The following is a 27,586-nucleotide window of genomic DNA, read 5'->3' as shown; positions in this document are numbered from 1 at the left end:
GCCCCTGGCCCTTTTCTTTCCATGCTGAGGTTTTCCCAGCCCCAGTCGGTCCCCGTGCCTGGCTGCCTGCAGCCTGCCCAGCCACCCAGCTGCAGGGGGAACTCCCTCGCCTCCTCCTGCGAAGCCAGCTCTGGTGGAGACTACATCCCTGCGGGGGTCCTTGTTTTCTTGCTTGTGTCTCTTCTGCTCTTTTGCAAGGGCAGGGCATCCCTTAACCCTCCTTAAAATGTTCTCTGCACACACCCAGGCTCCTTTCACTCATGGCCTTGCACGCATACGCTGCTTTTTCCCCAGTCCCCTTGCTGATGCTGCCTGCCTGTCTCCTTGTGCTGTGTGTGTTTCTGGGGGGGCTCTGCCCCCTCCATTGTGCAGTTGCTTCATCCCCTTCCCATCACTCAGCAACACCCATGTATACATGGACTTCTGAGCCACAGCCTCATTTTTGGGCTTTTTTTTTTTCCAGGGTACTCCGCTCTGATGTGCGGTTGTGCCGATCTCCCACAGGTTTCTTAGCAAAGTGCCCTCTGTGTGCTGCTCTCCATGGCTCTTGGCACTTTTGGAGGTCAGAGCAAGCCCCCCCAGCTCAGCGCAGTGACCAGGGAAGGTGAGAGGCATGGAGACAGAGAGCCCAAGGAAGGTGGCTGAGGGATGAAGGATGCTCTCCTGGTGGGTCCTGGGCAGGTCCTCACTGTCCCTCTTGTGCCACCCTGGTCTGTCCAGGGCTGGGCTCCTCCGCAGCTAATGTCTGGTGCTTACACTTGGCCGGGGATGGGCAAACCTCACCCAGGGGCATTTTGCTGGATTTTTACCATAACCTAACTGATAAATTGCTCTCTCTGTGCCTGTCTCCCTGGCGAGAGGCTCTCAGCACCCCGGCAGGTCATGAGGTGCCAAGGAACACATGGCCAGCTGCTGCTTTTGCTGTTCCCCTCTGCTGCCCGCTCCCATCCCCATGGCACTGGGGCAAGGGGCTGGCATTTGGTGGCATGCAGGGGACACGGGCTGGGTGGCATCGGGGACTTCCCAGCAGAGCTGTGGGAGGGAGGAGGAGGAGGACAGGCTCTATTTGTGATGGGTATCTTGTGGGCAGCAGCGTTTTGTAACTTGCCTGGGAGCTGTCTAGGCACAGGTCCTGCAGCTGATGGTCTGATGCCCAGGGGACCATCTTTTGCTTTTGCTTTTTCTTTCTCCTTCCGTTCATTCTTTGGATGTCTTTGGACATGCCAGCACACCCGGGTGTGAGCAAGCCTGGGCAGCCACCCTGCTGTGAACTCCGAGGAGCTCAGTGGTGTTATTCCAGTCCTGTGCTGTAGGAAAATGAGGGCCAACAGCCCAGCTCCCAGCCCTGGATCTGGGCACAAGGCAGGAAACATGCCCGTGGCTTAGGCTCCCTCCAAAGGCTGGATTTTCACAGCTTGGGGAAGGGATGCTCAGCAGAGCTGTGTCCCTGCCCCAACTTCCATCTGTATTTGCTGCAGAGCCCCTGCTGTGAGGATGTGCTTTCTCCCAACAGCTAGCAGGGACGGGCTGCTTCTTCACCCCTTTTAAAACTAAAGTCCCTTACCTGTTATTTTTTCTGCATGCTGATTGAACCCAGCTTTAATTTTTATTCTCTCTCGCTGCGCTCTGCTCCGGCCACCAAATCCATCTTTAATGACACGCGAGGGCTATAAATAATTGAAGGGCAGGCTCTCACCTCTTGCTTTTCCCTGCAGTTTGCATTCCTGGGCAGTCCAGGTCTGCCTCAGCCCATGAAGCTGCAGGGGCTGTAGCTGAGCAGGCACACTGCCAGCCTGCACACGGGGCAGAGCCCCTCAGCATCCGCCCTACACAGGTGAAACCACAAATGCTGGTGGAACCGCAGCATTTCTCCCCTCTGTGCGTTATCTCTGATCCCCAAGTAGCTTAAAATAAACTGACAGCGTAAACGGAGAGCCCAAGGGCTTTGGAAGTCGCAGTCGGTAGTGACTGGTGGTGGATGCGCTGCTGGACACCAGCCCAGCTGGCAGAGACGAAGGGCGATTTGCAATCCTGGGGGATTTCGTTAGCATTTCCCCCGTGATGCTTAGGAACAAGAGATATATTGCAGGCGCTTCAGTTTAATTGTTTGCTTTCAGGGATAAATATTTTTTTTTCCCCCAGCACTTCTGAAGAGGGAGTTTATTGAAAGCCAAAGGGCTCAGCGGTGTTGCAGGATTCCTGGCCTTGAGAGGCTTCTCTGCAATCTGCAGCCCCTGGGGACCGTTTCCGAGCTGCCTTCAACCTGTGCGTTGCTGCGGGGCAGGGAGCTGGGACACCCCTGGGCAGCGGTGAGGAGGCAAGCCCTCCCCTTGGGTCCGCAGGAAAAAACTCCTCTCCTCCACAATTCTCTCCCTTTTCTGGGCTGAGGAATCTGCTTTACTTCCCTTTTTCATGTAGGATATCCATGGGTCCACATCAACACCTGGGCTTTAGCAGCCCACTGCATCACCTGCTGGGCTCTTCATGCCTGGGGACGCCGGTGGTTGGAAGTCAGTGCTCCACCGCTGTGACCTTCCTGAGCCACTCCAGGCTCTGGATGACACTGGAATAAACCCCGTACTGCTCCTTCACCCCGCAGCCATCCCCCCAGGACACTGTGCCCAGCAGCTGCCACTGGCTCTTCTCGGGGCTGAAGGTGACCATGGGACCGCCTGAATCTCCGCTGCAAGCATCGTTCCCACCTGCATGGGGTGAAAACTGCTGCAGAACCTCTCCAGGAACCCAGACACCCTGGTGGAGTGAACTGGAGGGCTTGCAGGGAGCAGGGACTGGGATGTGAGGCTGGAAACAGCACGGATTTTACCTTCTTTCTCCCCAGCACAGAGCATGTCATCCGTCACCGTCCTGTGGAGCCTGGCGTAGGCATCTCTGCACTCGCTGTGCTCGACAATGGGCACCTCTACCTGCAACGCAAGTGCTTTGGTTCATTTCTTCCTGCCTCCCCCATCCAGCCTCCTCCCCAGCACTTCCTGAGCCTCTAGTTTTTCTCACCAAGTGCTGTGTGAGACCCAGCCCCATGGAGGGAACCCCACCGTGATGGGGACATGGGACAGTGCCATGTCCTGCTGAAAATTATCTCTGTACCAGCCCCTGAGGCCAGCTGTAGCTCTCACCTCCATCAGGGTTTCGGGAAGCCGTTGCAGGAAGGGTTTCCCCCAACCACTGACGATGACCAGGGTGTCTGAAAGGGAAAGGGGAGATGCTGCACTGCTCACTGTGTGTGCTGCCCTTGTCTGGTGGTTCTCAGATGCTGGATGCTCCTCCTGCCCACCTTCAGGCTGTCTCTGCCTCCCACCTCTCTTCTCCTGAAGGCTGCTCCTGCCTGGCAGCTCCTGCCCCAGCTCCCCCATCCGAGCTGTGGTTCGGGGCTGGGGAGTCCCATAGCTGTGCTGGGGAGCTAAAAGAGACGTGTGGAGCAGGTAGTAAAACTGCCTGGACCTCACACAGGTGTGCAGCAGCTCGGGGAAACAGCTGTCAGGCAGGATGTCTGGGCTACACTTTGATAAGGGACAAAGGGGTTGGGAAGAGGAGAGGGAGGGGATTGTGGTTCTGGGTTCACAAATCACTCAGAGGTGCAAGGATGAGTGTATCAGCTTCATGCAGTCTCTGAGGAGGCTAACCACCACCAAACGCTGTGGCTCCAGCTCTAGAAGGCTGTCTGACACCCCGGTGAGGTCTGAGAAGCACATGCCAGGGATGCTTTCACTTGGTTGATCCCAAGCCAAGCCAGAGGCCTTGTGAGGTCCCTTCCAGCACCATTTCATACAATATTTTGTCCCTGCCATTGCCTCTCCTCAACACCTTGTCTCTTTCCCTCTCCACCTACCCAAGACATCCCACATACACCTAGGTGCCCTCTGCACCCACCCTGGCTCATCACCCAGCCGCTCTCGGGGTGCACCCTGGCTGCTCCCACTCCTCATCCCCACTCCCATCCACCTCTTGAGCCCTCCCACAGCCCCTTCCCCATGGCAGAAGAGGGAAAGGAGGGCAGTGAAGCTCTTGCCTCGTGGCTGCTTCTGGTCGGGGAAGCAAATGGGCATGACGTAGTCATTCAGTGCTGCTGCACCGGACAGCTCCACCAGCCCGATGTCATACTCCAAGGTGTCAGGGCGGTAGGATGGGTGGACGAGGAGGGTTTTGGGGTGCATCTGCTGCTCCGTGGCATCCTGCCTCAGGGTGCTGTGCTTCCCTGGGAGGGAGGGGAGGCAGGGAGATGTTTGTACCAAAGGGGGAGGTGGCTCTGTGGCGTTTTGGCCATTAGGGCAGCTCCCACTGTGGCTGGGTGCTCTGCATGTGTCTTTCAGAGGTTATTGTGCAAGCTGTGCCCAGAGCCACTGTGGGGAGAGCAGAGCCCTGGGCATGGCTTCACAACCCCCCATCAGTGCTCTGCTCACCCAGGATGATGCTGAAGGAGGAAGGGGCGAGCAGATCCGAGCTGCGGAGCTGGGGGATCTCCATGTCCAGTTCGTTGTGGAGGCAGTGGGCTGCGGTGACAATCCACTTGTTCCCTAGAAAACAACCCCCAGGGCATCAGCGTCCCTCTGAAGAGTCCACCCTAGTTGCTCTTGCTCAAAAACTACATCAGTATTTTCATCAAGCAGGATGGTGAAGCTCAAAGGCACCACATCTGAGCCTGGGAGTCCCTGGGCAGCAGCAGGCTGGAGGCTCCCAGCATCCTACGATCCTCCCTAACCACAGGCAGGATATTCCCAGCCCGGTTTTTACCTCCTACAGCATCTCCCCGAGGATGGGCTTACCCAGAAGGGAGCCTGCGCAGAAGGGCCGGCCGCCCCGAGCGAGCATGGCGATCCAGGGGGAGGCTCCTCGCTGGGAGAGGTGTCTGCCTGCGGGCCGGGACACGGCGCTCCTGGAAAACCTGGGCTTCCCACACACTGCAACCAGAGGCAAGAAAGTGAGATGTGAGGGATGGAAACACCCAGACTTCGCAGTAAACCCTTACTGGGGTGTGGTGGAGTAAAAGGATACGGGGTGCCTCTCCTTAAGCCTGAGCGAAGGGCACTTTGAGGCCATCACTTGGGTCTTACAACCCTGAGAGGGTTCCCAGACTTTTCCTGCTGTTTCCAAGGGTTTCCAAAGAGCCATATGGTCCTGAGTACTTGCTGCATTCCCAGGCCATGTGGAATGGAGGGGCTCTGATTCTGTGTCGCTGGCAGTGTGGAAAGCAGCCTGCGTTACCAGCAGCGACCAGAAGCCTGGGAAATGGTCCATGGGGAGGTTTCTAGCGGGCCTTGGCTGTTCTCTGCTCAGCAAATGCTTGCTGAAGCTGACAGTAATTGCAGACAGATTTCCCAAAGTGATATGGATGTTTCTGTCCGCTGATCACTGTGAGACCGGGTAGTATTCAGGCTTGTAAAGCCCACAGGTTGTCGAACCTGACTGAAGGCTAAGGAGCTTCATCCTTTCAAGTGAGCTGGTCTTTTGCAGCACTGCTATACTTGGGTGGGCAGGATGACTGTGTGTGAAATCCAGTAGCTCCAGCCTCTGTCTTGGCCATGGAAAGAGTTTGTGTGATGCAGAGCTGGACTGTGTGGAGCTGAGGGCATGGCTGATAAGGACTGATATGGACAGAGAGCAGATGCGATGGAGAAGGAGCAGGGGTGTGTGGCACAGACTCATGACCTGCCTTTGCCCTCAGTCCTTGACCTTGATCTGCCTGGAATAAAAGCCTCAGGGCACAAACTCAGTAAATATTAAAGTTTTATTTTGTTCTCAAGAGGAAGATTACACAGAACCATCCTTACATGACATTGGATATTTTACAGAATGTAGTATCAAAAAAAGAAATATATATATATATATATATAAAAATACAGTCGCAGTTACATGACATAGCCAAGAATACAGTTCTTAGCGTGTCTGCAAATCAGACCTTCCTTAGGCCTTCTGCTCCTCTACATGCTCTACAAATGGCCTTTTGGACGATAGCAAAATGGAGAGTGGCTCATTTACTGTTGACTCATTCCTTGCATGGCAAAACCAAAGGAGGAGGAGGAGGAGAGGTCCAAAGGAGGTTAGAGGCATGCAGAGGGAACAGCAGGCAGTTGCTGCATGTTGCTTACAGCTATAGGAGGGCTTTGCTGGCAAGTGAAGGAGTTGATGTCCCTGCTGAAGGAAGCTAAGCTTACCTGGCCATCCCATATGCTGGGTCAGTGCCATATCAGCAGCCATTACCTTTCCAGCCATGGCTGAAGTTTAGGGCTAATGTGGACACATCCTCACATCCCTGGGGCCAGGTGGACATCACCTGAGATGCCATCAGGAAGGGATGTTTGTCTGCAAATACAAATACCAGCAAACCCACAGGGCTCTCTCACTGCTCCTTGCACAGAAAAGGTGTTACGCAGTGGGGGGGACCTGTGAGGTCCAGACCTGCCCATCCAGGTTTCCCATGCTGTCCACAGCCCCTGTTGCTCCTCCAGTTACATCATCTGATGGGAAGAGCTGGCCTGAGAGCCCTGAGGGTGTGGGCAAGTCTTTGTGCATGGCCCAAGGCTTTGGTGGCAGGGAAATGCTGCTTCTGTCACTTTGCCTTTGTCACAGCTTGGAGGGAGCCTCCCCGGGAGGGTGGGCAAGGTTTGGAGCCCGGCAGCATGAGCTAAGGATGCCGGATGAGATCTCACCCTTCGCTCCCTTCCCCCAGCTCCCTAGCAAGCATTTCCTAAGAGAGCAAGCAAAGGGATGGGACCAAGCGCAACGGATGACGTGGAGGGCTGGCAAAGGCCCGAAGTGCGGCTGAGCATCGTGGCTACTGCTTGCGAAAGACCAGAGTCTGGAGCATATTAAAAAACAACAAGAAGAAAGGAAGCTGCGGCAGCAAGCAGTGCTTAGTCACTCATCTCTCCAGCTCAGGGTCCAGAAATGTCCACCTCTCTGAGGAGCCTGTTTTCTTCTCCACCCAGTCCACGTAGTTGGAGACTTTGGTGTACACCCCATACACTTGCTTGCTGCCACACTCCTCCGGGCCACCCCACGAGACCAGCCCTTGGGCCACCCACCTCCGGGTTCCCGGGTCCTGAATGACGAAGGCTCCCCCACTGTCTCCCAAGCAAGTGTCCTTCCCACCTTCGTAGTAGCCGGCGCAGAACATGTTCTCGGTCACGCTGTAGTTCCCCGACCGGGACTCGTAGCTGGTCTTGCACTCCGCATGCAGCACCACCGGGAGCTTGACGTACTGCAGGATGTCGGACAGCGTCCTCATGCCCGAGCTGATGATCTCGTCCACCGTGATGTTGGGGTTGGAGATCCCCCAGCCAGCCACCAGCCCTAGAGTGTTGGGGTGAGGTCCCTCCAGCTCATGCTCGAACTGGGGCAAGCAGACGGGCATGACGTAGTTCCCCATGGTCACCTTCTCCTTCAGCTTGACCAGGGCGATGTCGTGGTTGTAGTTCTGGATGTCAAACTCCTCGTGGAGTATGATCCTCTCCACTGTCCGGTTGACAGCCTCCATCTTGTTCCTCACGTCGTGCAGGGCCAGGTAGACAGTGACGTGCTCCTTGGAAACGGGGATGACCGTCTTGTCTCGCCGCTGTGAGCGGAGCACGTGGGCAGCTGTCAGCACCCAGGAGTCTGAGAGCAGGGCCCCGCTGCCGAACCACTTGTCGTTGGGCACCCGGGACATGTCCTCCACCACAATCAGGGCCTGCCAGGGGAAGAAGCCGGGCTCTGCGTTGCGCCCGCCGATGATGCGCTTGATGATCCCGGGCAGAGCACGAGCCGGCCGGCCGCACACTGGGGACAAAACGGACAGCACTGTTACTCCCAGCACTTATCTGGGGAACAAATGAAAAGGGACTCCCCTGTAGATTATGCCACATGGCTGGTTATCTTCATGACCATAAGGATGGTGGGGTGACCCCTGCAGACCCTGTTCAGCCCTTATGGAGCTAGTTCTCTCTTGGCCTGAGCTATGTCAGCAATACTTTTGGAGCACAGAACATCTTCCTTTGCTCATGGGCCCCGGACAATAGGGACAATGCTCTCCTGGAGTTAAAAGTAACTATACCAAGCCCTCTGTCCATGCTTTTTGTGGCTGTGGTCAATGAGACATAGATTAGAAAAGTGTCTCGTTTATGGGACAGTACAATCTGTTGCTTTCCAGGATTTGGGGGGGACCCAATCCTGTCATCTGCTCCCACATGGCACCCTGGGAGACCCAAGGGAGGGTCCCAGGCAGCTCTCCCAGGAGGTACCACTAGGCCTGTGGCATAATCTACCTGCAATGATGCATGCAATGCACCTTGCTCAGTGCCATCCATCATTGCACCTTTGGGACCTGCAATACCTTCACAGGGGGGTAAGAGGGTCCGACCTGCCTCTGCATCTCCCCATGCACCCTGAAGCATGGCTGCATGGCTCCCATGGCTATGGCAGCCTGCCCAGACCAGGCCATTCTTCAGCTGGTGGGACTGGGACCAAGCTTGGCCGCTAGGCCAGGTGCTGGGGCAGGGAAGGAGACGTCTTCAGAGCCAGGAGCTCCCTCTGGCTGCTGTCCCAGCTCTGCAGGACTCCAACATGGGTTCAGCCACGGGCAGGCAAGGCCCAGGTTGTCCCAGCATGTTTGTTCCAAAAAACAGCCTCCTGGCCGCCTTCTCCTTTCCCACCCTTGCCATAGGCTGTGAAAACAAAAGGTAGATGCCCTTGGCCATGAGGCCATGGGCTTTCTAGGCACAGTTTTGGCTACCAGCTTTGGTAGGTCTCTGTCCCAAAAAGTATCCACTGAGCTTGGGAAGGGTTAAGCTTTTGGTGCCTGTCAGGGCAGGGCTACAGTACATGTGGTCCTATCATGAAGGGAGGCAGAAAGCCTTTGATGAAAAAGGTGGGCTTGTGCAAATGGGTGGTGTGTGCCAGACCTCCACTCCAGAGGGGCTGGAGGATTTGCCCTGCAAATAGTGGGTGAAAAGAGTGGTCTCAGCTGGTGGAAAGAATGGTCTGTTGTCTGCTGAGTGAGTATGGACCATGGGAACAGTTCATTGCAGACCATGGGACGTGGAGGAGGCTTTTACCCAGTGCTGTACCAGATCTCCTGCCACTGAAGCCAGGCACAGACCTAGCAAAGGGGGAGCCAGGGTGGGACTTCAAGCTCTCTGAGTAGGATCAGATCTTACTCTTGGTTTACACCTGTGTGATTTGTGCTCCAGATGTGCACCGTGGTGTTACCAGACTCCTTATGGAACAGGAGGTAGAAGGAGAATGCTGCTGTGTCAAAGACTTGGTGGATGCTAGGATTCCTGCCAGGCCTGGGCTGCAGTAAAGCAGGGCTGCCATGTGAAGGGTTGTTGTACAGTTGTGCTGGTGGGTGGGAGACAGAGCTGGCTGGTGGGCCAGCCTGCACTTTGCAATTCCTCCCATTGCAGCTCAGTTTCTGGAGTGGTTTGGCTGGACCCACACCACTTCAGAAGCAGAAAGGCCAAGTGAGTAATCCTGCAGCCTCACGCTGCCCCGCGAGCTCGCTCAGCCCTTCCCCAGCCATCCAGCCGCTCGGGCTCCTGCTCAGCCTGTGCCAGGGGAACGCCACCGGGAGGGCTGGAGCCTTACATCAGCCTGGCCTCACCCCTCGCCCTGAGACCCATCACGAGGTCTGTGGTGTCACGGCCATGGCATTCACCCTCCCGGAGGAGCTGTGGCCGGAGGAGGCTTGGCCGCGGGATGTTGCCTAGCACCGTGGGCTTTACTCCTGCATCCCAAGTCTTCGCCGCAGTTCTGGCAGCCAAACCAGCTTCCCTCTGCTCAGCTCCAGCAGACCCAGAATTATGTCTGAGGGGCCCTGATGTGCTGCCTGGTTTGCCTCCAGGTGCTTTATCCACGTGCTGTGACCCACCGGGAAGAATTCAGCAGCTGAAGGTGGCTCTGAGAACCAAGGTGCCCTTGGGGAACATATTCCTTGGGACAAAGGTGGTGGTGCTGGAGCTAGCTCGTGCCTGGGGCAGTGCCAGGGAGGGAAGTCCCAGGCTGGTTAGTGCCCAGGGGTGCTGATGATACTGGGAAGCTGTGGGAGACGATTTGGGCTTGCCATGACTCTGCCCCATGCCCTCATATTGTGAGGGGAGGATGCTGAACCTCCCAGAAAGAGGCTCCCAAGGTGATGGGATCAGTGCTGAGAGCTGGGGCAGGAGCACCGGGAGCTGCTGACATGGATTTGCTGTGGCTGCTGCTAGGAAAACTGCGACTTCAGAGTGTGTGGGGAGCATCTGCCTGCACTTCACTCCCCTGCCTTTCCCAGTGCTGCAGGGAACAGAAAACGTGCTTGGGCTAAGAGCTCCTGCCTCCCAGCCCAGCCCAGCTGTGCTGCTGCACTGAAGCTGACAGCCATCCCAGGGAGATGATTTTAGAGGAAACGCATCCAGCCAAATATTTATTCTATTAAATTACATATCAAAAACGCTGACCAGGCTGCAAATGCTCCCACTAATGGCAGAGGCAGGCGCGGCGTGGCCTGGAAGAGGAGTTTCTATTGATGGGGAGGTAGCGTGAGACACGAGGGAAGATCTGAAGAGCAGCTGGCCAGCTGCTGCCTGCAGATCCCAATCTCAGGAGAGCGTCACCCTCTCCCTGGGATTTTCCATTATCCTGAAGCCTCCCTGTGACTTCTGTCACTAATCAGGAGGTCTGGAAATGGCCCATGAAGGCAGCTAAGGCCCCGAAAAATGTCCCCGTATGCTCCCGGCACAAATTATTTCAGGCTGAAACATCAAGGAGGGATGCAGGGAGCAGCTGCCGAAACGAGAGCAGCCGCAGCCCCGGTCTCTGGAGAGCAGACACCCAGCGAGACCTGCCGTGGGGCTGAGCCCTGCCACCGTGTCCCTGCACCGCTCCGAAGAGCTGTCCCCGCACATCCGACCACAGCCTGCACCCAGAGCTGCCGCCAGCCCCGTCTGCAGCCGGCTGTGGCCAGCCCACGTCCCAGGGACTTTTGTTTAATCCCAAGCGGGCGCCTGGCCTGGAAACTTGCTGGCTGCAAACGTTTCTGCCACTGCTTAAAGGCTTGGGACTTCTGGCCCTGTGAAGGGGCTGTTTTTTTCTGCAAGGCTTGGAGACGTGCTAATTGCTCCTGCATGGGGACACGCTGCTAATGGCAGCCGGGAGCCGGCGCCACCGGGCAGGTCGTGCGCTGCCCTTGGCTGGAGCCAGCTCCAGCGATGCTGGGGGCTGAACGTGCCCATATTGCTGGGGCTGCTGCCTTCCTGAACCTTGTCCTCACTGCCCTCTCTGCCATACATTGCAGCAGACACGTACAGCACACAGCTCTGTCACCGAGGAGGGGGGTCCCTGCCCGGGAGCAGCAGGTGAGGTCGGGCAGGCAGCCCCCTCCCCGCACATCCCTGCACCCCTCCCCGTGGTACCCGTCTCCACCAGTACCTGGTCGGCATGACGGCAGCGCCGTGCCCAGCTCCTCGCTCCTCCACACCCCTGATGCATCACACGTGTAGGTGGCTGGAAGAGAGCAGTGTGTTAGCTGGGCGGTGGCCCAAGTATAGGGACAGTGAAATGCTGCCCTGCCATCGCGACCCTCTGAACCCTTTTCCAGGATGGGCTCCTTTCAGAGGGCTCCTTTTGAAGCCCTCTCAGCTGTAACCCCGTTAGTGCTGCTGCCGCCCATTACACTAATGAGTGCTGGATGCGGGGACCAGATGCACAGGGCTGTGAGCAGGGAGGCAGGAATGTGAGGAAATTCTTTGGCTTTCCATACTGAGGGAGGAGGAGGAAGGAGGGCTGGGACATATGTGCACCCGGGCTGCTGCCCAGAGCCATATCCAAAGGGTGCAGAGACCCGTGGTGTTCTGTGAAACCCCTTATGGTGTCTCTGCTGGTGGATAAGCTTGAAGCTCTGCCTGCCATGATACCACTGCTCTCTGCAGGGCTTTGGCTCTGCTGGATTTTTGGGATGGGTGCCTTAAGGAGCCCTTCCTAGGGCTGCTGGACCTGGTGCTCCCCCAAGCACGGAGACCCCATTGTGGCCATATACCTGGCTCCCCCCGCGTGCCCACCCGCACCATGGGGACCTGTCCCCCAGCTCACCGGTGCTGTTGGGGGCCATGTGGTAGTAGGGGTGCTGGCAGTGGTACTGGATGGCCGCGCGGTAGGTGGTGAGGTTGTTCCTGGAGGAGAAGGTGACAAAGCCGTGCTCCAGCTCCGGCGGCTCTTTGCAGTCAGCAACTGAAAGCCAACACAGAATCGGGGTTGAGCCCTGTGACCGTGCTCGGGGTGCCCAGCCCCGTGCAGGCAGTGCTGGGTTTCAGCATGGGTGGTGGTCCTACAGGGCAGGGCGAGGCTCCGACAGCCCCATACCTCGCTTCTTTAGGGCAATGCAAGGAACACAGCCTGGCACGGCTCAGGCAGCTCCTTGGCTCGGCTCCCATCCCTCCTAGGATGTCCCGAGCTGTGTGTTTAGGACGAGATCTGCTGTAGCTTTGAGAGGGGAAGGGATCTGCACAGGTGGGCAGGAGCTGTTAGGACTTGCTCCCGCAGTTTGTCTTTGCATGCCTTATGAATGGGCAGGAAAAAGCAGGCAGTGGTTCATCAAACACCTCCTCCACGCACCAGGCTTTGTCGGTAGCACAGCCCCATCCCTCCTGCTCTGGACCTGCTCAGCAAGCCTTGCTGATAACCATTTACAGCTCAGGCTGAGCACCCCTAGGTCCTGGCTCTCCTGTGACAACCAGGGGTGAAGGACATGGAGAGCACAGCTTGGCTGCTCTGCAGGCAGGGCAGACTACCAGCTGTAGGGAAAAACCTACCTGCTCCAACCTCCAGGGTGCCATTGCCCTTTCCCATGGTCTGTCTTCTCCCCCACATCCCTCACCATGCCTCTTCTCCCATGGGCCAGGCTTGTGCCACCCACACAGGGTCCCATCCTGCCTGGGAAATGCAGCTCTGCAGAGCTGGGCTCTGCCACTTTGAAGCTGAGAGGATGGGAAAGGAGGTCCAGTGTGTCAGGGGCACATGAGCTCCATGGGTCTGGGTGCTTGAGGATGGGGAGGGGGCTAGCAGAGCAGGCAGTGAGGTCAGGAGCCTTACCATGGTGATCCAGGCTAATGAAGAAAAAAATCACTAGAAGCAACGCTGGCACCAGGGACATGTAGCGATGCTCAGGGTGAGCCACCCACTTGGGTGAAAAAAAGCCTGGTTTATGGCAAAATGCTGTGGCTCGCTGCTCACCAGGGTCCCCTCTGCCCCGCTGTGGTTTGGCAGGGACAGCGGGTGATGGGATGGGTGCAGCCAGGCTGGAGGAGGCTCAGGGTGCCTCTCAGAGGGGCAGAGCAGGGGACATAGACTCCTGTCACCAGCCCCAGGGTCCCCAAGCTTCCCTGCTCTCTTTCCACCATGCTTAGGAGCACAGTGGATTTGTGCCATGGTACCAACACCTGCAGGACCTGTATAAGGTGTTGGGAAATGCTGGGGCTTGTAGGAAGGGGGAAATGGGTGTTGGGGGATCGGTATGGCTGGCACGTCTGCTCTAGGGCTATTTATGGCTGCAGGGCTGTGCCCCCCAGCCCACACAACCTGCTCCCTCCCTGCGTGTCCCATGTGTGGGGGCAGCCCTGATGCCAGAATGGGCTCCTGCACGGAGGTGCTGCCCCACCGGTGTCCCGGGTCCTGCCCAAAGGGAGTGGAGAGTTTGTGCCTTGAGCTCTTCCAGACTTTTGCCTCAGGAGAGGGGCTGTTAAGCCATCTTCCTAAGAGCAGAGCCATACAGAGCCCCCCAGCACTCTCCTCCTCCTCTTCCAGCCTCCGGTCCCCCTCCCAGTGCAGCCCTTGACACCTCAAGGAGCCCTGTGTGCACATCCTGGGCTCTTGGGGACACGGATGGGGCCAGACACGGGGCTCTGCCCTCTTTTGGCTGTGACCATCCCGAGGCCAGCCCATCCTCACCTCCGCAGGGCCAGCAGCAGGGACCGAGGGGAGGCAGAGCAGCATCCCCCGTACCCGTGCCAGGTCTCGGTCCCGCACGCATCCTCCCAAGGGCTGGCAGGAGAAGGCTGCTGATGCCACCCCATCCTCCCTCACCCCGGGGCGGGGGAGCTGAAAGGATGCTCGGAGAGAGGAGAGGAAGGAGTGTTTCTTATTTGCGACGCTGGGCCAGGGAGGAAGGGCAGCGGGAGGTTAAATCCAAACAAACAAACCATGTGCGGGGCCGACGCTCCTTGCGCAACCGCCGGCTCGGAGGGGAGCAGAGCACGGCCGGGGGCGTCCGGAGGGGTGCAGAGGATGTGCCAGGAGCTGGCGGCAGCCCGGGGACAGGCAGGGACCTTCCCAAAGGGGCCGACGGACGGACAGGGGGGCTCGGCTCCGAATTTCCCTTCTGGAGACGGAGTTAAGAAAGCAGCGTGCGCAGGGGGTTAGGAGCGCCATGCCGGTTAGACAAGCTGCGGAGATGGAGTTGGCAGCCAGGGGCAAAGGGGAGCTGCCCTGGGTGTGGGACAGAGCAGAGAGGGGCACGGAGGCAGGCTGCCCGTCTCGGCGGCGCGGCCGGCGCCAGCCTCACGCAGCCACTTGCTCCGAGCCGGCTCTTCTGTCTGTCTGGTTGTCGGCTCTGTCTGCAGCTGCACCGAAGGCAGAGGGGAAGGAGGAGAGCAGAGAGAGAAAGCTCAATTAGTAGCCGAGCAGAGAGAGGCATGCAGGAAACCCAGCCCCCAAAACACCAGAGATCTGTAATGAGCACCAGGAGCCATGGGGACCCCGATGGGGACCCTGATGGGGACCCTGATGGGGACCTGCTCGGCTCATCCGGGGCGATCTGGGGACAGTGGCTGGGAGAAGCTGGCCAGGCTGCAGAGCTGGATGTTATCCACCTTGGCTGGGGAGGTTTCTATTTTCTTTGCTTTTCACTTCAAACCATTTTTGCCTCTCCCAGACAGACGTACAGGGGAGGTGGGAGGCATGGCAGTCTGAAGGCCTGGACTGCCCATTTAGGGGCTTCTTGGCTTTCCAAGAAAGCCACAGAAATTTAGTGTAGTGATTTATCTCATGCAAGAAGGGACCAGTTCCAGCCCAAATGGAATAGTGCAGGTAATCTCCAAAAATTAATGCTTTGGGGGTTAAAAATATCTAACTTTTGCATTTTTTTTTTTTCCTAGGCAATGCCAGTGTTTATCTGATCTCTCTCCAAGCTGGATAAAATGAATGGGAAGCTGCTGGTGAGAGGGGTAGTTCTCTGGTGGGGCAGAGACATCACTGATCCCATACTTTGTAAGAAGCCCTTTCAGATAGGAATCTATTTAGCATGTCTGGCAACCTCCCATTTTTCATTTTGAATGAGCAAACGTGACTTAAAACTCCAAAAATACACTCCTAAGGTAAGATCCACGACATCATTAAAACAAAAAGGATATGCCCAGAAGGGGAGAACCTGGGTGCCAAATCCCCTGAGAGCATCTCGTCTTGCCTGTCCTGGGAGGTCTTGGGACCTTCCCTGAGAGTGTTTGTTGCTTTTCCCTTCTCTGGGCCAGCCTTACAGCAGGCTGAGTAGCAGTGAGTGCCTTCTGGGGCAGAGAGGTACTGGCGAGTGTTTGGGGAAAGGAAAGAGGTGTTACCAGGTACATGAGAAGCACAGCTCCGGGCCTGAGCTGAGAGAGGAGCTGGGTTAGACAAAAGAAGAGCTGATGCAAATGGAATCTCCTTTCTTTTCCCTCTTTTCTCTCTTTCTGAGGTTTGTAAGTATCTGGGCAACTTTTCTGTCCCCTTTCTCTTAGCTGTGCACTGCCCAGCTAGAACCTGGCACCTCTCTAAAGCCTGTGATCTTAGCAGCTTCCATTTGGAGGGAAAGTTGGACTGGGAACTAGATAATCCCAAATTGTGTCAGATTTATCTGACAGCTCAAACAATCCCACCTCACTCACCCAGGACCAGCCACCTCCCTCCCTCCAGCAGCAGCCATTCATGAAGGTGCATCACTACAGAGGTAAGTCTGATCTGATCCATGCCCAGGCTTTACAGTTAAAAAAGCTTTGTGGAAGCTCGTAGGTGTTTTCTAGACAGCAGGGAGTCATCCCATCTCACGCAGCCCTTGCTCTCACATCGAGAGCAGGATTCAGCCCCGAATTTGCCATCCTTCACATGGCAGCAGAGCCGTCTGTGCTACCGCTCATCCAGCTCCCAAGAGTCAGGGTTGCTCTTTCTTTGACAGGGAGACGGCCAAGCTGGTCACAAATCAACTTATGAGTAATCTAAGGGAAAGCACAAACCTCCTGCTTGTGGCATTTGGACCAAGCCCCGTTATGCTACCCAAGAAAGAGCCAAGAGAGCATTGCAGAATTACGTAGTCTCTCTGGCTGGGTCTGAGTAAGGAGCTCCGCTCTGGCAGGGCAGCTCCATCCAGTGTGAAATTTCAGCAGGAAAAGGACATCGACAGGGTGTGCGTGGGGTTTCCTTACTTTTGCAAACAGGGATCTTGTTACTCCACGTCCCGTCCTTCAGGCACTCGATCTGGAAGGATTCGCTCTCTAGGTTATCCTGTGCAGAAACACCGAACAAAACAAAACAGAAACCACAACACCATCAGGGTATGAGCCTATAAAAAGTCAAATTCTTGGCAATTTAGTAAAGATATAACCAGACCTCCCTGGAAGAGGACTTTTCTAGCTAAAAATTGCTAGAGGAGGCTGTGCCCTAGGCCCTGGGGAGGAGGCCTGGGGGTGTGGGTCATGTTTGCTCTCCCAAGCAGAGATGTGATGGCTTTGGGAGGAAGGGTTCCTCCCTGCTCCACACCGTCACCCCATACCTTCAGTACTTTGTAGCCGGTGTTGCAGCTGATGACAACCTGGTCTTTGAAAGTGTACTTGGCTTGGGAAGGCTCGATTTTCCCATTGATGGGTGGCTGCACCAGTGGGCACGGGTTTCCTTTGAATGAAGAGCAAGCAGAGCAAAACAACAGGTTTCCACCTGCAGAGTGTATAAAGCCCTTCCTTCCCATTTCCCAGGGAAAGCAGCAGGAGTTACCGATTGCTGTGTATGACAGCTTCCAGCCCCTGTTCTCCCCTGAGTTATCGCTGTGGAAGAGGATCTGCACGCTGTTGGTTTGGGTTTCGATGCGTCCTGGGGACTTCTCTCCACAGAAAGGGCCAAACTCCCTGGGGCCAGCTTTGATCTGCCAAGGGAAAGAGGTGGCTTGAGGTGGGGTGTGGATACCTGGGGACCTCCTCACCCTGAGGACGATGGACTGGGACGTTTCACCACCATGTGGTGGGGCGATGTGGACTGGTTCTGGGCCCAGGGCCAGAAAGAGGGTCACCATCAGGTGTGGTAAGAGGTTCAGCTATCATGGGGCTCCTGCTGGCTTCATCATCTCCGTTTAGACTGGGGACATTTTGGCCCCATCAACGCGACACCGGGGGTATGACAGGATAGCGGGGCAGGGGGAGCTCACCTTGATGTAGTCGTAGGGACAGGTCACCTCGGGGTGGTCTTCCACATCGAAGCTGTCCTCGAAGCTCAGGGTGATGAAGAAGCCCTCCTCCAGCTCGATGCGGTACAGGCAGTCCGAGCTCTTGGGGTAGGGGCTGGGGAAGTCGGCGCTGGTGACCACCCCGCTCCTCTGGGTGTAGAGGTTGTCGCTGCACTCCACTGAAACACAGCCGGGATGGATCAACGCCCCATCAGCCTCCCCCAGCCCCGGCCATACTCAGGATAAGGGGTGCTGATGGGCACCCAGCTCTCAGCTCCCCTTCGTCCCAGCCCCTGATCCTGCTTGCACCCTGCCTGCTCAGCCCCTTTACGGGATGGGGTCTACGGCCCTGAATGTGGGTCCATGCAAGGAGAACCTCACAAGCCAAGCTCCACATATGCCCATGATGTGGAGGGTCCTGGGCTGAGAGCCAAACCCATCTCACCTTCATCAGGCATACTCAGAGCAGAGACTAAAACCTCTCATTTCTCCCACTTGAGATCTCTAGAGTTTAGCAGAGGGAGAAACCACATCTCATCCCTCATGACATGACCATGCATGACCATCCCCACGGCCGTGCTGTGCCCGGCCCAGTACCTTTGCAGGTCCTGTTGTCGGAGTGGAGGATGTAGCCAAACCTGCAGGAGCAGTAGTACCCGCCGATGTAGTTGTGGCAGTAGTGGTCGCACGCCAGCTCCTCGTCGCTTTTCTCCAGGCACTCGTCCACATCTAGGTGGGATGGTGACAGCAAGGAGAGGGGGGTCACACGCTGCAGCCCCCCGTGTCCAGCAGGTCCCGAGGCTGCGTGCTGCTTACCCACGGCCGTGTAATGGGCGTCGAAGCCAGTGAAGCGCTCCTCGTTGGAGAAGTCGGACCTGAAAGTCAGCCCCATGTAGGGGCCGGGGGACAGGATGACTTGCTGGCCGGGGGCCTGCTCGGTGTCCGTTGTCTCCCTGCCGCAGAAGGTTGCCAGCTCCTGGTCCTCCGCTTCAATCTGTAGCAGAAAGGCTGGGTTAGTGCTTGGCTCACATGAATCACACAGGGCTGACGTGTGGGCAGGAGCTGGGGAAGAAAGAGGGTGAAAATCAGCCCCCAGCTGTGCCTTTCCTACCCACAGCTGCTGGTACCTGTGTTCCCTTTGCTCAGAAGGGTGCCAGGACCCTTGAGGACCCCCACACTGGTGGTGCTGGGATGAGGAGCAGAGCAGATAGCCCATGGGAAGAGCTGGAGCTGCTGCGTGCTCTGGGAGCACTGAGTATCGATCACTCCGGTTTTGTATCAGGTCAGAGCAGCTGTAATTTGGATGGCCTTGCAGTTCCCTGGGCTGGCTCGGACAAGCTCGGTGCTGTCCCCACCACCCTGGGTCCATGTGCTGTGTCCTAGAAGGCTGCAGGAGGGGATGGAGGAGCCACCATGCCCTGCTGTTATTTCAGCGTGCTCACTAGCCCCTCTGTGCAGCTCTTTACAGCCTGGAAGCACTGTAATCCCTATGGGAAACCCTCCTGTTTTCCACATCCCTTCCTTTTACGTTGCCCCATCCCTTTCTTTTACGTCGCGGTTTCCACAGGACCATTTCAGCACCAACCTCATCTCTTCCTCTTGCAATCCCACCTCTGGACCCTGTCCTCGTTCCCAGCACCCTGTCATATTCTGAATACGAATAACCCCCCAGGGGAGGAATATGAGCAATTCTGCACCACGCCAGCCCTCCGTGCTCACACCAAGAACACGTTATTGAGGCCATAACAAAGCACACAGCTTGGGGACCCATGAGTGCCACCCCCAGCTCGTGTGGCCTCGGCGAGGTGGGACCCTCCTGCGGCTGCCACCACGGCTCCCCGAGACCCTCGGGATGCGCCGGCTGGGGAGGGAGTGGGGAGAAAAGGAAATTTCCCAGGGCTGAGCATGCAGGAGGAAACTCGTTCACACCAGGGAAAGACAACATGGAAATGGCAGCTCAGCGTGCCTTGACATTGCCTCCAGATATTTTCCATCCTCTCATATGAGCAAGAGCTGGCCAGAAAAGAGAGAGACTTTCCGATGATAGATTTTGAGAATTTGGAGAAAAAGCATGCGTCCCGCATTGGGACAAAAACCCAATTGAATTTTATTCTTTTTTTGTGAAACAGAGTTCTGAAAAAAAAAAAAAAAAAAAAAAAGGAAAACAAGTAATTTGGGGTCCATCTGGTTTCAATCGCTTTGAAATATACTGTGGTGCTTTAGAATCGTTTAAAAATCCAAAATAAAGGGTGTTTTGAAACAAAACATCATTTCAGGCTGGAAAACGGGAGCACCATCTACAAAAAGCGAACGAGCCTGGCTCTTTGGCTGCTGTGAAAAGTGGGCACACTGCGTTTTCTGCAAAGACACTTTTTTGGGGAGGAAAACTGTCGGAAGCAGTGTTTTCCAGCCGGATCCTTGGTGCGGGGCCGGTGCTGCCATCACCTCTGAAGGGATGCACGGGGAAATGTCCCCTGTGCCCGTGTCCCTGCCCGAGGATGCTCTCGCCGTGGGGCCTCGCCGAAGGTATCGGCAGCCCCTTATCTGTGACGGGTCCCATGCCCCGGGACGCAGGGAGCAGAGACAGCCCTCCGGCTGTAAACTAAACAGAGAGGTCATCCTCCCTGGTTAATATTTGCTGCTTCTGCTGAGGACTGTATACTTTTTCGTAGATCATTTACATCCAGCGAGCAGGCTGGTAATTAAATCCTGGTTGTTTGTTTGGAGTTTCTCCCTCTCGGGTCACGATGTCGACGTTTTCACTAGAGAAGATGTGTCCCTGAGGGAAATATCAATTGCCGCGGAGAAATTCCCTATAAAAATACGCTGAAAGAAGCCTGCTTTGAAAAATAAAACAGAGCGACACTCTCGTGCCTTAAATTTACCCGTGCCACTGCCTCCCGCCAGCTTTGCTGTCTGCTTTTGCCTCTACTCTCCTTGTGAGGATGCCTGCCCCTGTGGATGGAGGGGGGTCCCTGCCATGGATGTGGCTCTGTCCCCGTGATTTTTGGCTGGTGCTGGGACTCAGAGGCTGTCACAACGCACGTGGTGACGCAGGCTGTGCCCAGGGCACCCAGAAAGGAGACAGCTTTGGCTGCTGGAGCAGTGACATCCCAGTGATGCCTCCTGCAGCGGCCGGGTTAACAAAGCCCCCCCAGCACCGCGGGGAATTTGGCTGGGCGGCTCAGCCCCTGCCACCGGAAAGGAGCACGGAGCCGGCAGTACGGAAACGCGGCCGCCAGCCCGCCAGGAATGCACTAATTGGACTGACGAGGGCAAAGCATACTGCTTGTAATATATATAAATGGCTCATTAGGCCGAGAAATCACAGCGCCGGGCTGAAGACACTGGGAACATGACATGGGGAGGAGAGGCTCAGAGGCAGGGAAGGGCACGGAACGGCCCCTGCGGAGCCGCCTTGCAGCCGGAGTGCATGGGAGGAGGCAACACCCAGATTAGTGGGGTTTTGTGCGAAATGCCTGATGCTGTGCTGCCTGGTGCTGGAAACGAGGTGGGGATGGGGCAGCCGGGAGCAAGAGCCTGCAGCTGAGTCTTCCCCACATGCGTGCATCCTCTCCCTGGTGGAGGTTTCCCAGACTTAGCAGAAAGCTCCTTCAAAAAAAACCCTGCAAAATCGTGCTGAGGTTTTAACTCACACCCTTGGAAGCTCCCCTTGGCTCCCCTGGTTCAAGAGAAGACACCTGTCCCATTTGGGGCAAGGACCTTGCACCTCCCGTCTCTCTGCTTCTGCCCTAGGGTTGCTGGAGACCTGTGTCCAGAAACACCGGGTGCTTGCTGAGGAGCACATAGGCTGGTGTTTCCTACCTGCTCGGGGCTGCCTGCTCCTCCTGCTCCTCCTCGCTTACCTCCTTACTGAAGTGCCACCCGTCCCATCCCCTTTTGCACAAACAATCCCGCTGGCCACGTTTCCCTAGGAGCCACGTTCGTTTTATATATATACACACACGCACGCGCGTGCGTGTGGATATATATAAATCAACAGCTATTGTTTTAATTAGCCATTGTTTCAGGGCTCTGGAAACTGTTCCCTTCTGAAGACCACCCCGAAGGCAGAGACTGGCGTGTGCTCGCAGCTCAGCGGGCCCCGAGCTTGCTGCTGGGGATGATTCTCTGCACTGTTCAAGCTGGGGCACATGGGCAGCCGAGGAGGTGAGGGAGGCAAAAACCATGGCACGGTGGCTTTCTGCCTGGCCCCAGCTGGGTCCCCACCTTGCACCAGGGCTGTTTAGCCCCCGTGTTCGACCTCTGTCTTGTGGCAGTGAAGATGATGGAGAGCCCTCGTTTGGAGATGGTACCAAACAGAGAGGAGGCACCTCTGGCTTTCTGAGCCTCAATGAGCCTCTTTAGTGGGGCTGCCATAGTATTACAGACACATCTATACGTGTTGGGTTTTCCCAAGGAGGAAAATGGTCTTCTATTCATCTGCTGCTCTCCTTACGTGTTCCAAGCTGGTGCTTTAATAGCATCAAAATTGCACGTCTTCCCAGCGGAGCAGCTTACGGATCACCTGTAATCCACCCAGACGGGTGTTCCTGAGCGTTTTCGGCACTTTTCAAAGGCAGTTCTGTGGTAAAGGCTCCGTGAGCTGAGCTACAGCCCTGAGCAAATTTATACAGCTGAGATCTAAATCCCTGTGAAAAATGCCGCCTTCTTATGGAAATCCAGCAGCAGGGAAAGCTGTGATGCCAACTTGGCACCGTGGCCAAATAACAGGGAGCTCTTATGAAAAAGGAAAAATGAGCAGGGGGTGAAGGGCAGGAGGAGGGGTAAAGCCTGGAATGGGGAAAGTTTCCAAGAAATCTGCTCCTTGAGCTTATTGGGTTCTTAGAGCAATATATCTCTATATATGTCCCTGGCCCTCGTGCTTGGAGAAGATCCAGGAGAAGCAGAAAGAACTAATCAAACCTCAATGAGAGCTGTTAGTAGCAGAATGAGTGCCAGCACAAAGGGGAAATTAAAGCAGCAAACAGATCCAAGAAGAAAAAAAAAATGCAAATGTTTGCTTTGTCTTCTTAGGGCGAGAATAAAACAATAATTGCAAGTAGCTGGCACCTAGCACCGGGGCTGAGTGCTTCCAGACCTGGGTGCAACCTCCACCTGCCTCCGTGCAGAGAGGCAGGGTGAGGCTTGTGCTGGGCGATGGGTGATGAATGTTCAGCCCTGAAATGTAGGAAGCACCTGTTTTCTACACCTGGCCTGCCAGAAAGCACCAAAACTGACCAAATTCAGAGAGACGGAGAGCCCAGGGGAACCCTGTTTGGGGACACAGAGTTGCAAGAGGCAAGGATGCTATGTGTGGCCCCGCAGCGTGTGGCCCACCATCATTTCTGATGGGTTACTGCCCAGCAACGAGGCAGAATGAAATCTTTTGTGGTTTTGGTCATGACAGCTCCCTGGGAACATCCAGAGCTTGTTTTGTGCTGAGGGTATTTGCCAGCAGTGGCCCCAAAAATTGGACCTGGGCTGTGATATGGGTTTGTAGTGAACACAACGGAGCCTGTGGGTCTGTCCCAGTTGCTCGTAGGATGGAAGCTCTGCATGCAGACCCCAATTTACAGCCTTAAGCTCGGGTCTAACCCGTATTTTTGGGTCTGCTGGGTGTCCCCACAGCCATGACCTGGCCAAGGGTGCCCAGCTCAGGGGCCTGCTTGCACGTGCCTGGCATCAGAGGAGCACAGCCTGGGGGTTTTGCCACAGGGATTTCATCAGCACGCAGGTGTGCGAATCCCATGGGATTCAATGAGAAATAAGTGTTGTAGTTTCAGAGATCTGGTCCTTTGTGGCTGGGCTCTGACTTGGGTGTCCCACCCACTGGTTAGCCCAATGGATGTTGTCAGCTTATTGTGCTCTCCCTGTTGTCCACTGGACAGACAATTCCTGTGCCCAACAAATGGGGAAAAATACCTTGTTCCCAGCGTTTCCAGCACTCCCTGCTGGCCAAACGCATGTCCCACCTGCCCGTTCGTGCGTCCCCTGATACCACTGCTCACCTTCACGTAGTCGTATTCACACAGGTAGGAGGACTCCAAGTCGAAATGCATGAAGTACAGCTTGATTTTAAATCCCTCGGGCACGGAGATGTTCCACGTCACTTCCGAGTCGCTGGGATAGGAATCGGGGAAGTTTGGGGAGCGGATCTCCCCAAACATCTCCGTCAGCTCAACAGCATCCGCCACGCCGAGCAGCCAGGCACAGAGCGACCAGGCCAGGGGGTACCTGGAAAGCACATGGGGACACCAAATGAAACTCTGGCCATCCCAAAGCCTGTCAGGGCTCAGTCTGGTTTTCCAAAAAAATGCATTTTTTTCCACCAAAACCCTTACAACTTTGTGTAAGGTTGCACAGTTGAGACCAGCATGCTGGGTTGGGAGAGCTGTGGCACCATGCCACTGCCAGCAAACTCTTCGTAGGGATGTGGAGGTGAGGGTGGGAGTTGCACAGGGAAAACCCCTTAGAAGGGTGGGTGATGGAGGTGCCCCGTGGGATCCAAAGGCACCCCTGCAGCTCCAGGCACCATCAGGAGCCCCATGCTTCTCGCTCCTGGCAGCTGCAGCCACCAGCTACACGTCTTTGGACGAGCAGCCGATGGGCAAATCTTCGCTTAATAGAAGAGTAAACATTAGGATGCTTAATAAAATAACGATGCTTTCTGAATCGGTTTAATGAAAGCATCATGGCAATAACTACTGCTGTTACTACTGCTTAGCTTCACCCTGCTAAACGGGGCTCACTGACTCCCAGCAAACAGCACGCGGCTTTGCAGCCAGGCGAGGATGGGCCAGGGCCCCAGCAGCAGAACCTGCACACTGCTCCCCTCGAGCACACTATCTTTTTTCCTTCCTTTTCTTTTCTTTTCTTTTCTTTTCTTTTCTTTTCTTTTCTTTTCTTTTCTTTTCTTTTCTTTTCTTTTCTTTTCTTTTCTTTTCTTTTCTTCTCTTCTCTTCTCTTCTCTTCTCTTCTCTTCTCTTCTCTTCTCTTCTCTTCTCTTCTCTTCTCTTCTCTTCTCTTCTCTTCTCTTCTCTTTTCTTTTCTTTTCCTTTTCTTTTCTTTTCTTCTTCACTTCTCTTCAATTCTCGTTTACTCTTCTCTCCATTTCGCTTCTCTTGTACTTTTCGCTTCTCTTCATTTTGCTTTTTTTCTCTTCTCTTTTCCCTCTTCAATTCTCTTCAGTTCTTAGGGTACCACTCACCCCAAATGAAGAAGGACACAGCAGTTAAGATCCATAGAGACCTTTTGTCATCAAACTCGGATTTTTAAAAAATCTGATCCTAGAGAGTTTGTCCCAGCTGCCAACTTGTTTGTGCCCGAGGAGGGCACAGAGGACAGCGATTGCAGGTCACCCTGCACACCAGTCTGGAGCTCTGTTTGAACAGCAAGGTGAGCACCAGCGGAGCAGTTTTCAGCAAACCCCTGCCCGTGCTAGGGGTACAAACTCGAATGCCCATGGCATTGCAAGGGACCCGGCTGGAGGAGAGACCTCCGTCTTTTTACAGCACACAGAGGAACAGAAACATGCAGGAAATTAGAGCCATTAGAGAAAATTTCCGCTTTCTAAAATAGGTACTAAGGCCTGGCAGAGGCTTGTAGGTGTATATTACAGTCGCTGGAACTACCCACACGTGCATGCACACACGGTTTCAGAAGCAGGGCTTGATTTAGGTATGCTGATGAGGAAATTGAAGCTATATAAGCGGATTATTTTTAACCTGTCTGCGTTCTTTCAAAACCAGGGCAGTAGTTTTCTGGGGCTCGTCTGTCTCGTGCCACCGCTCGCCCCGGCCCCCGGGTACAAAGCAAAGTCGAGGGGCACCGAGAAACTTGGGCCGACTTCTCATCCGAGTGGAGTGAGGTTGAACATGCCTTTTTCTGACAGCTCGTCTGAAACCACAAAAATGTGCGAAGGGAAAAAAATCTGTTTCTCTTCTGCTCGGGGGCTGGCGGAAACGGGCATCACCCCCTCCGCTTCGCTTCGCCTTGCCTTCAGCGCCGCCGGCTCGCCCCACGGCCAGCTCCTCTCCGCGAGTCCCGGTCCCACTCCGGAGTGAAACCGGCGCCGTCCCCCAACCACCCCCCGATGCCCCCCGGAGCCCCTCGGAGCCGGTGTGCGCCTCTCCCCCGCCGCATCGCCCCTGGTCCCGGAGGCACTCACCTCATGTCTCTGCTGGGAGAGCTCCCCGAGGGGCTGGGGAGGCAGGGGAGGGCGGCTGGCTGGGCGGCGGGGGCCGGCTTCGCCTCCTTCCCCACGCTCCGCTGTCCGCCTTATCTCTGGCCGGAGATTTGTGAGCGTGTGCGCGCCTCTGCGTGTGTGTCTGGAGTTGTCTGGCATTTTCCATGCAGGTCACGCCTTCCCCTGCCTGCAACGGTTCCCCACATCCCCGCACGCACACACGGACCTGCCTGCGCTGAAGGCTCTCTCCTCCTCTCCTCTTCCTCTCCTTCTCCTCTTCCTCTCCTTCTCCTCTTCCTCTCCTTCTCCTTCTCCTTCTCCTTCTCCTCTCCTCTCCTCTCCTCTCCTCTCCTCTCCTCTCCTCTCCTCTCCTCTCCTCTCCTCTCCAGCAACTGCCGAGAAGTTTTTGTCTTCCCTAATCTCCAGAGTTTTGTGTGTGTGTGTGTGTGCCCATGCACATTGTGTGTGTGTTTTTTTTCTCCCTCTCTCATTTTTTTTATCCTACAGTCTGCTTTGCCAGATGGCTAAAATTTGCCTCTCAATAGGGACGGGAGCCTCCAGCAAAAACAGAAGGCAAGAACGTGTGAAAAGAAAAAAAAAATAAAAATAAAAACCTGCACAGAAGTGCAGAGCTGCGGGGATGTGCTGCAGCTGGGACCCGCGCTCAGGACCCGATCTCAGCTTCTCCTCCCTGAGCCGTGCCCGGCTTGGTTGGGGCTGCAGTCTGGTTCCTGCAAACTTTCCGCTGGTGGCAGTCGGGATAAAGGCGAGAGCAGGCTGTGAGCCTCCTGCAGGGCTCGGGGCTGGCTGGGCTCTGCATTTTGTCCCAGGGCAAAAGAGCAGCTTCGGATGCGGACTCTGCCCGGGAGCGAGAGCTGCAGATGCCAAAGCTGCAGGTCCAAAGCCTGAGTCCCTCCTGGCGAGGTGAGGACCTGCACGCTGCCCACCGAGCCAGGGGACATGGTTTTCCCTTCCCTGCCCCAGGAACAAGCAAACCCCGGCCCCTCCTGCCTGCACAACCCGAATCGTTACTTAGGGCTGCCTTAGGGTGCAAGTGGCCCCCTCGTCCAGAAACGCCAAGCTCGGAGACATCAAGAATGAAACTTTCATAGCTGGTGACCAACTTCAGCTTGAGCTGGTTAACGTACACCCTGCAGACACCCCCTGGCAGGCACGGGTACATCTGCGGCGTGTTAGAAGACACAAAAACAAGGGGCAGGGAGACAGGGATGTGCTGGCACCGCTCCCCCAGCAGCAGCTCCCAGCCCTCCCCAGCCATTAAAGTGGCAATGGTAACTCGCCTGCCCCTTCGGCTACGTGCAGCCCCCCAAGAAGCTGGGAGGGAAGGGGTCTGTGGGGAGGAAAACGGGGTGGTTTTTCCATTCCTTGCCTTTGTGCTCTGGGGGCTGACAGCTCCTTGGCTTTCAGTGCCGAAACCGCTTCTGTCGCTCCCATGGGTCCCTGGTTCTGTGCCGGGGAAGAAATGGCACCTAGGAGACTCAGCCGGGTAAAATAGAAAAAATATGAGTGGGAAAGCACTGGAAGAATAGCAGGAAGGCTCTGGGCAAAGGGGAGATCTCACTCTGCCATTTTTTTCTGCCTCTGTTTGGGAAGTTTTAACAGCTCATCACTGTACAAACACCAGCTGTCCCTCATGTTAACACACCCAGGCAAGCTGATCAAACTAATTAATAGCTCAGCAACGTGTCAAACGCAGGGCTTTATTTTTGCAGGCAAGTGTGCTCTTGCCTGAATACATTGTGATCTATTTTTTCCCTGCCTGTTCTGCAGGGTGGGTCCTTCATGCACTCATTTTTCCACCATGACAACCTCCTATAGCTTTTTGGAACAGCTCCTGCACTTCAGGAGCAGCCCTAAGCCTCGTATGACACTTTCTTTGCTTGCTGATGCCTCTTTCAAGCCAGATCACTGAGGGTCAAAGTCTGTGTTTACACTGTGAGGCTGGCCGTGAC

At 55.7% G+C, this 27,586-nt stretch overlaps 2 protein-coding genes across 2 annotated transcripts; both read right to left on the bottom strand.

Moving 5' to 3' along the window:
* Positions 1–2,418: 2,418 nt before the first annotated feature.
* LOC309881366 (mannan-binding lectin serine protease 1-like) lies at positions 2,419–4,827 on the bottom strand (the record flags this gene model as incomplete). The annotated part of the gene is made up of 7 exons (XM_082767233.1): positions 2,419–2,702; positions 2,825–2,924; positions 3,135–3,202; positions 3,293–3,418; positions 4,028–4,213; positions 4,419–4,532; positions 4,782–4,827. The coding sequence occupies 7 exons, from the start codon at positions 4,825–4,827 to the stop codon at positions 2,512–2,514; spliced, it is 831 nt and encodes a 276-aa protein (XP_082623359.1). The 3' UTR covers positions 2,419–2,511.
* A 909-nt stretch (positions 4,828–5,736) lies between these two features.
* On the bottom strand, positions 5,737–25,817 carry LOC309881613 (mannan-binding lectin serine protease 1-like). Its single transcript, XM_082767767.1, is given in 12 exon segments — positions 5,737–7,773; positions 11,401–11,475; positions 12,061–12,198; positions 16,416–16,494; positions 16,763–16,881; positions 16,981–17,128; positions 17,408–17,604; positions 18,023–18,154; positions 18,242–18,419; positions 23,437–23,662; positions 25,596–25,633; positions 25,636–25,817. Coding segments are annotated over 12 exon segments (2,370 nt in total). The 5' UTR covers positions 25,780–25,817; the 3' UTR covers positions 5,737–6,877.
* Between the last annotated feature and the right edge of the window lie 1,769 nt (positions 25,818–27,586).

Source organism: Aythya marila, assembly GCF_965140915.1.
Source record: "Aythya marila genome assembly, chromosome: 9".
Taxonomy (NCBI): Eukaryota; Metazoa; Chordata; class Aves; order Anseriformes; family Anatidae; genus Aythya; species Aythya marila.
Note: the sequence above shows the minus strand (reverse complement) of the source record. Positions and strands in the feature narration are given on the sequence as shown.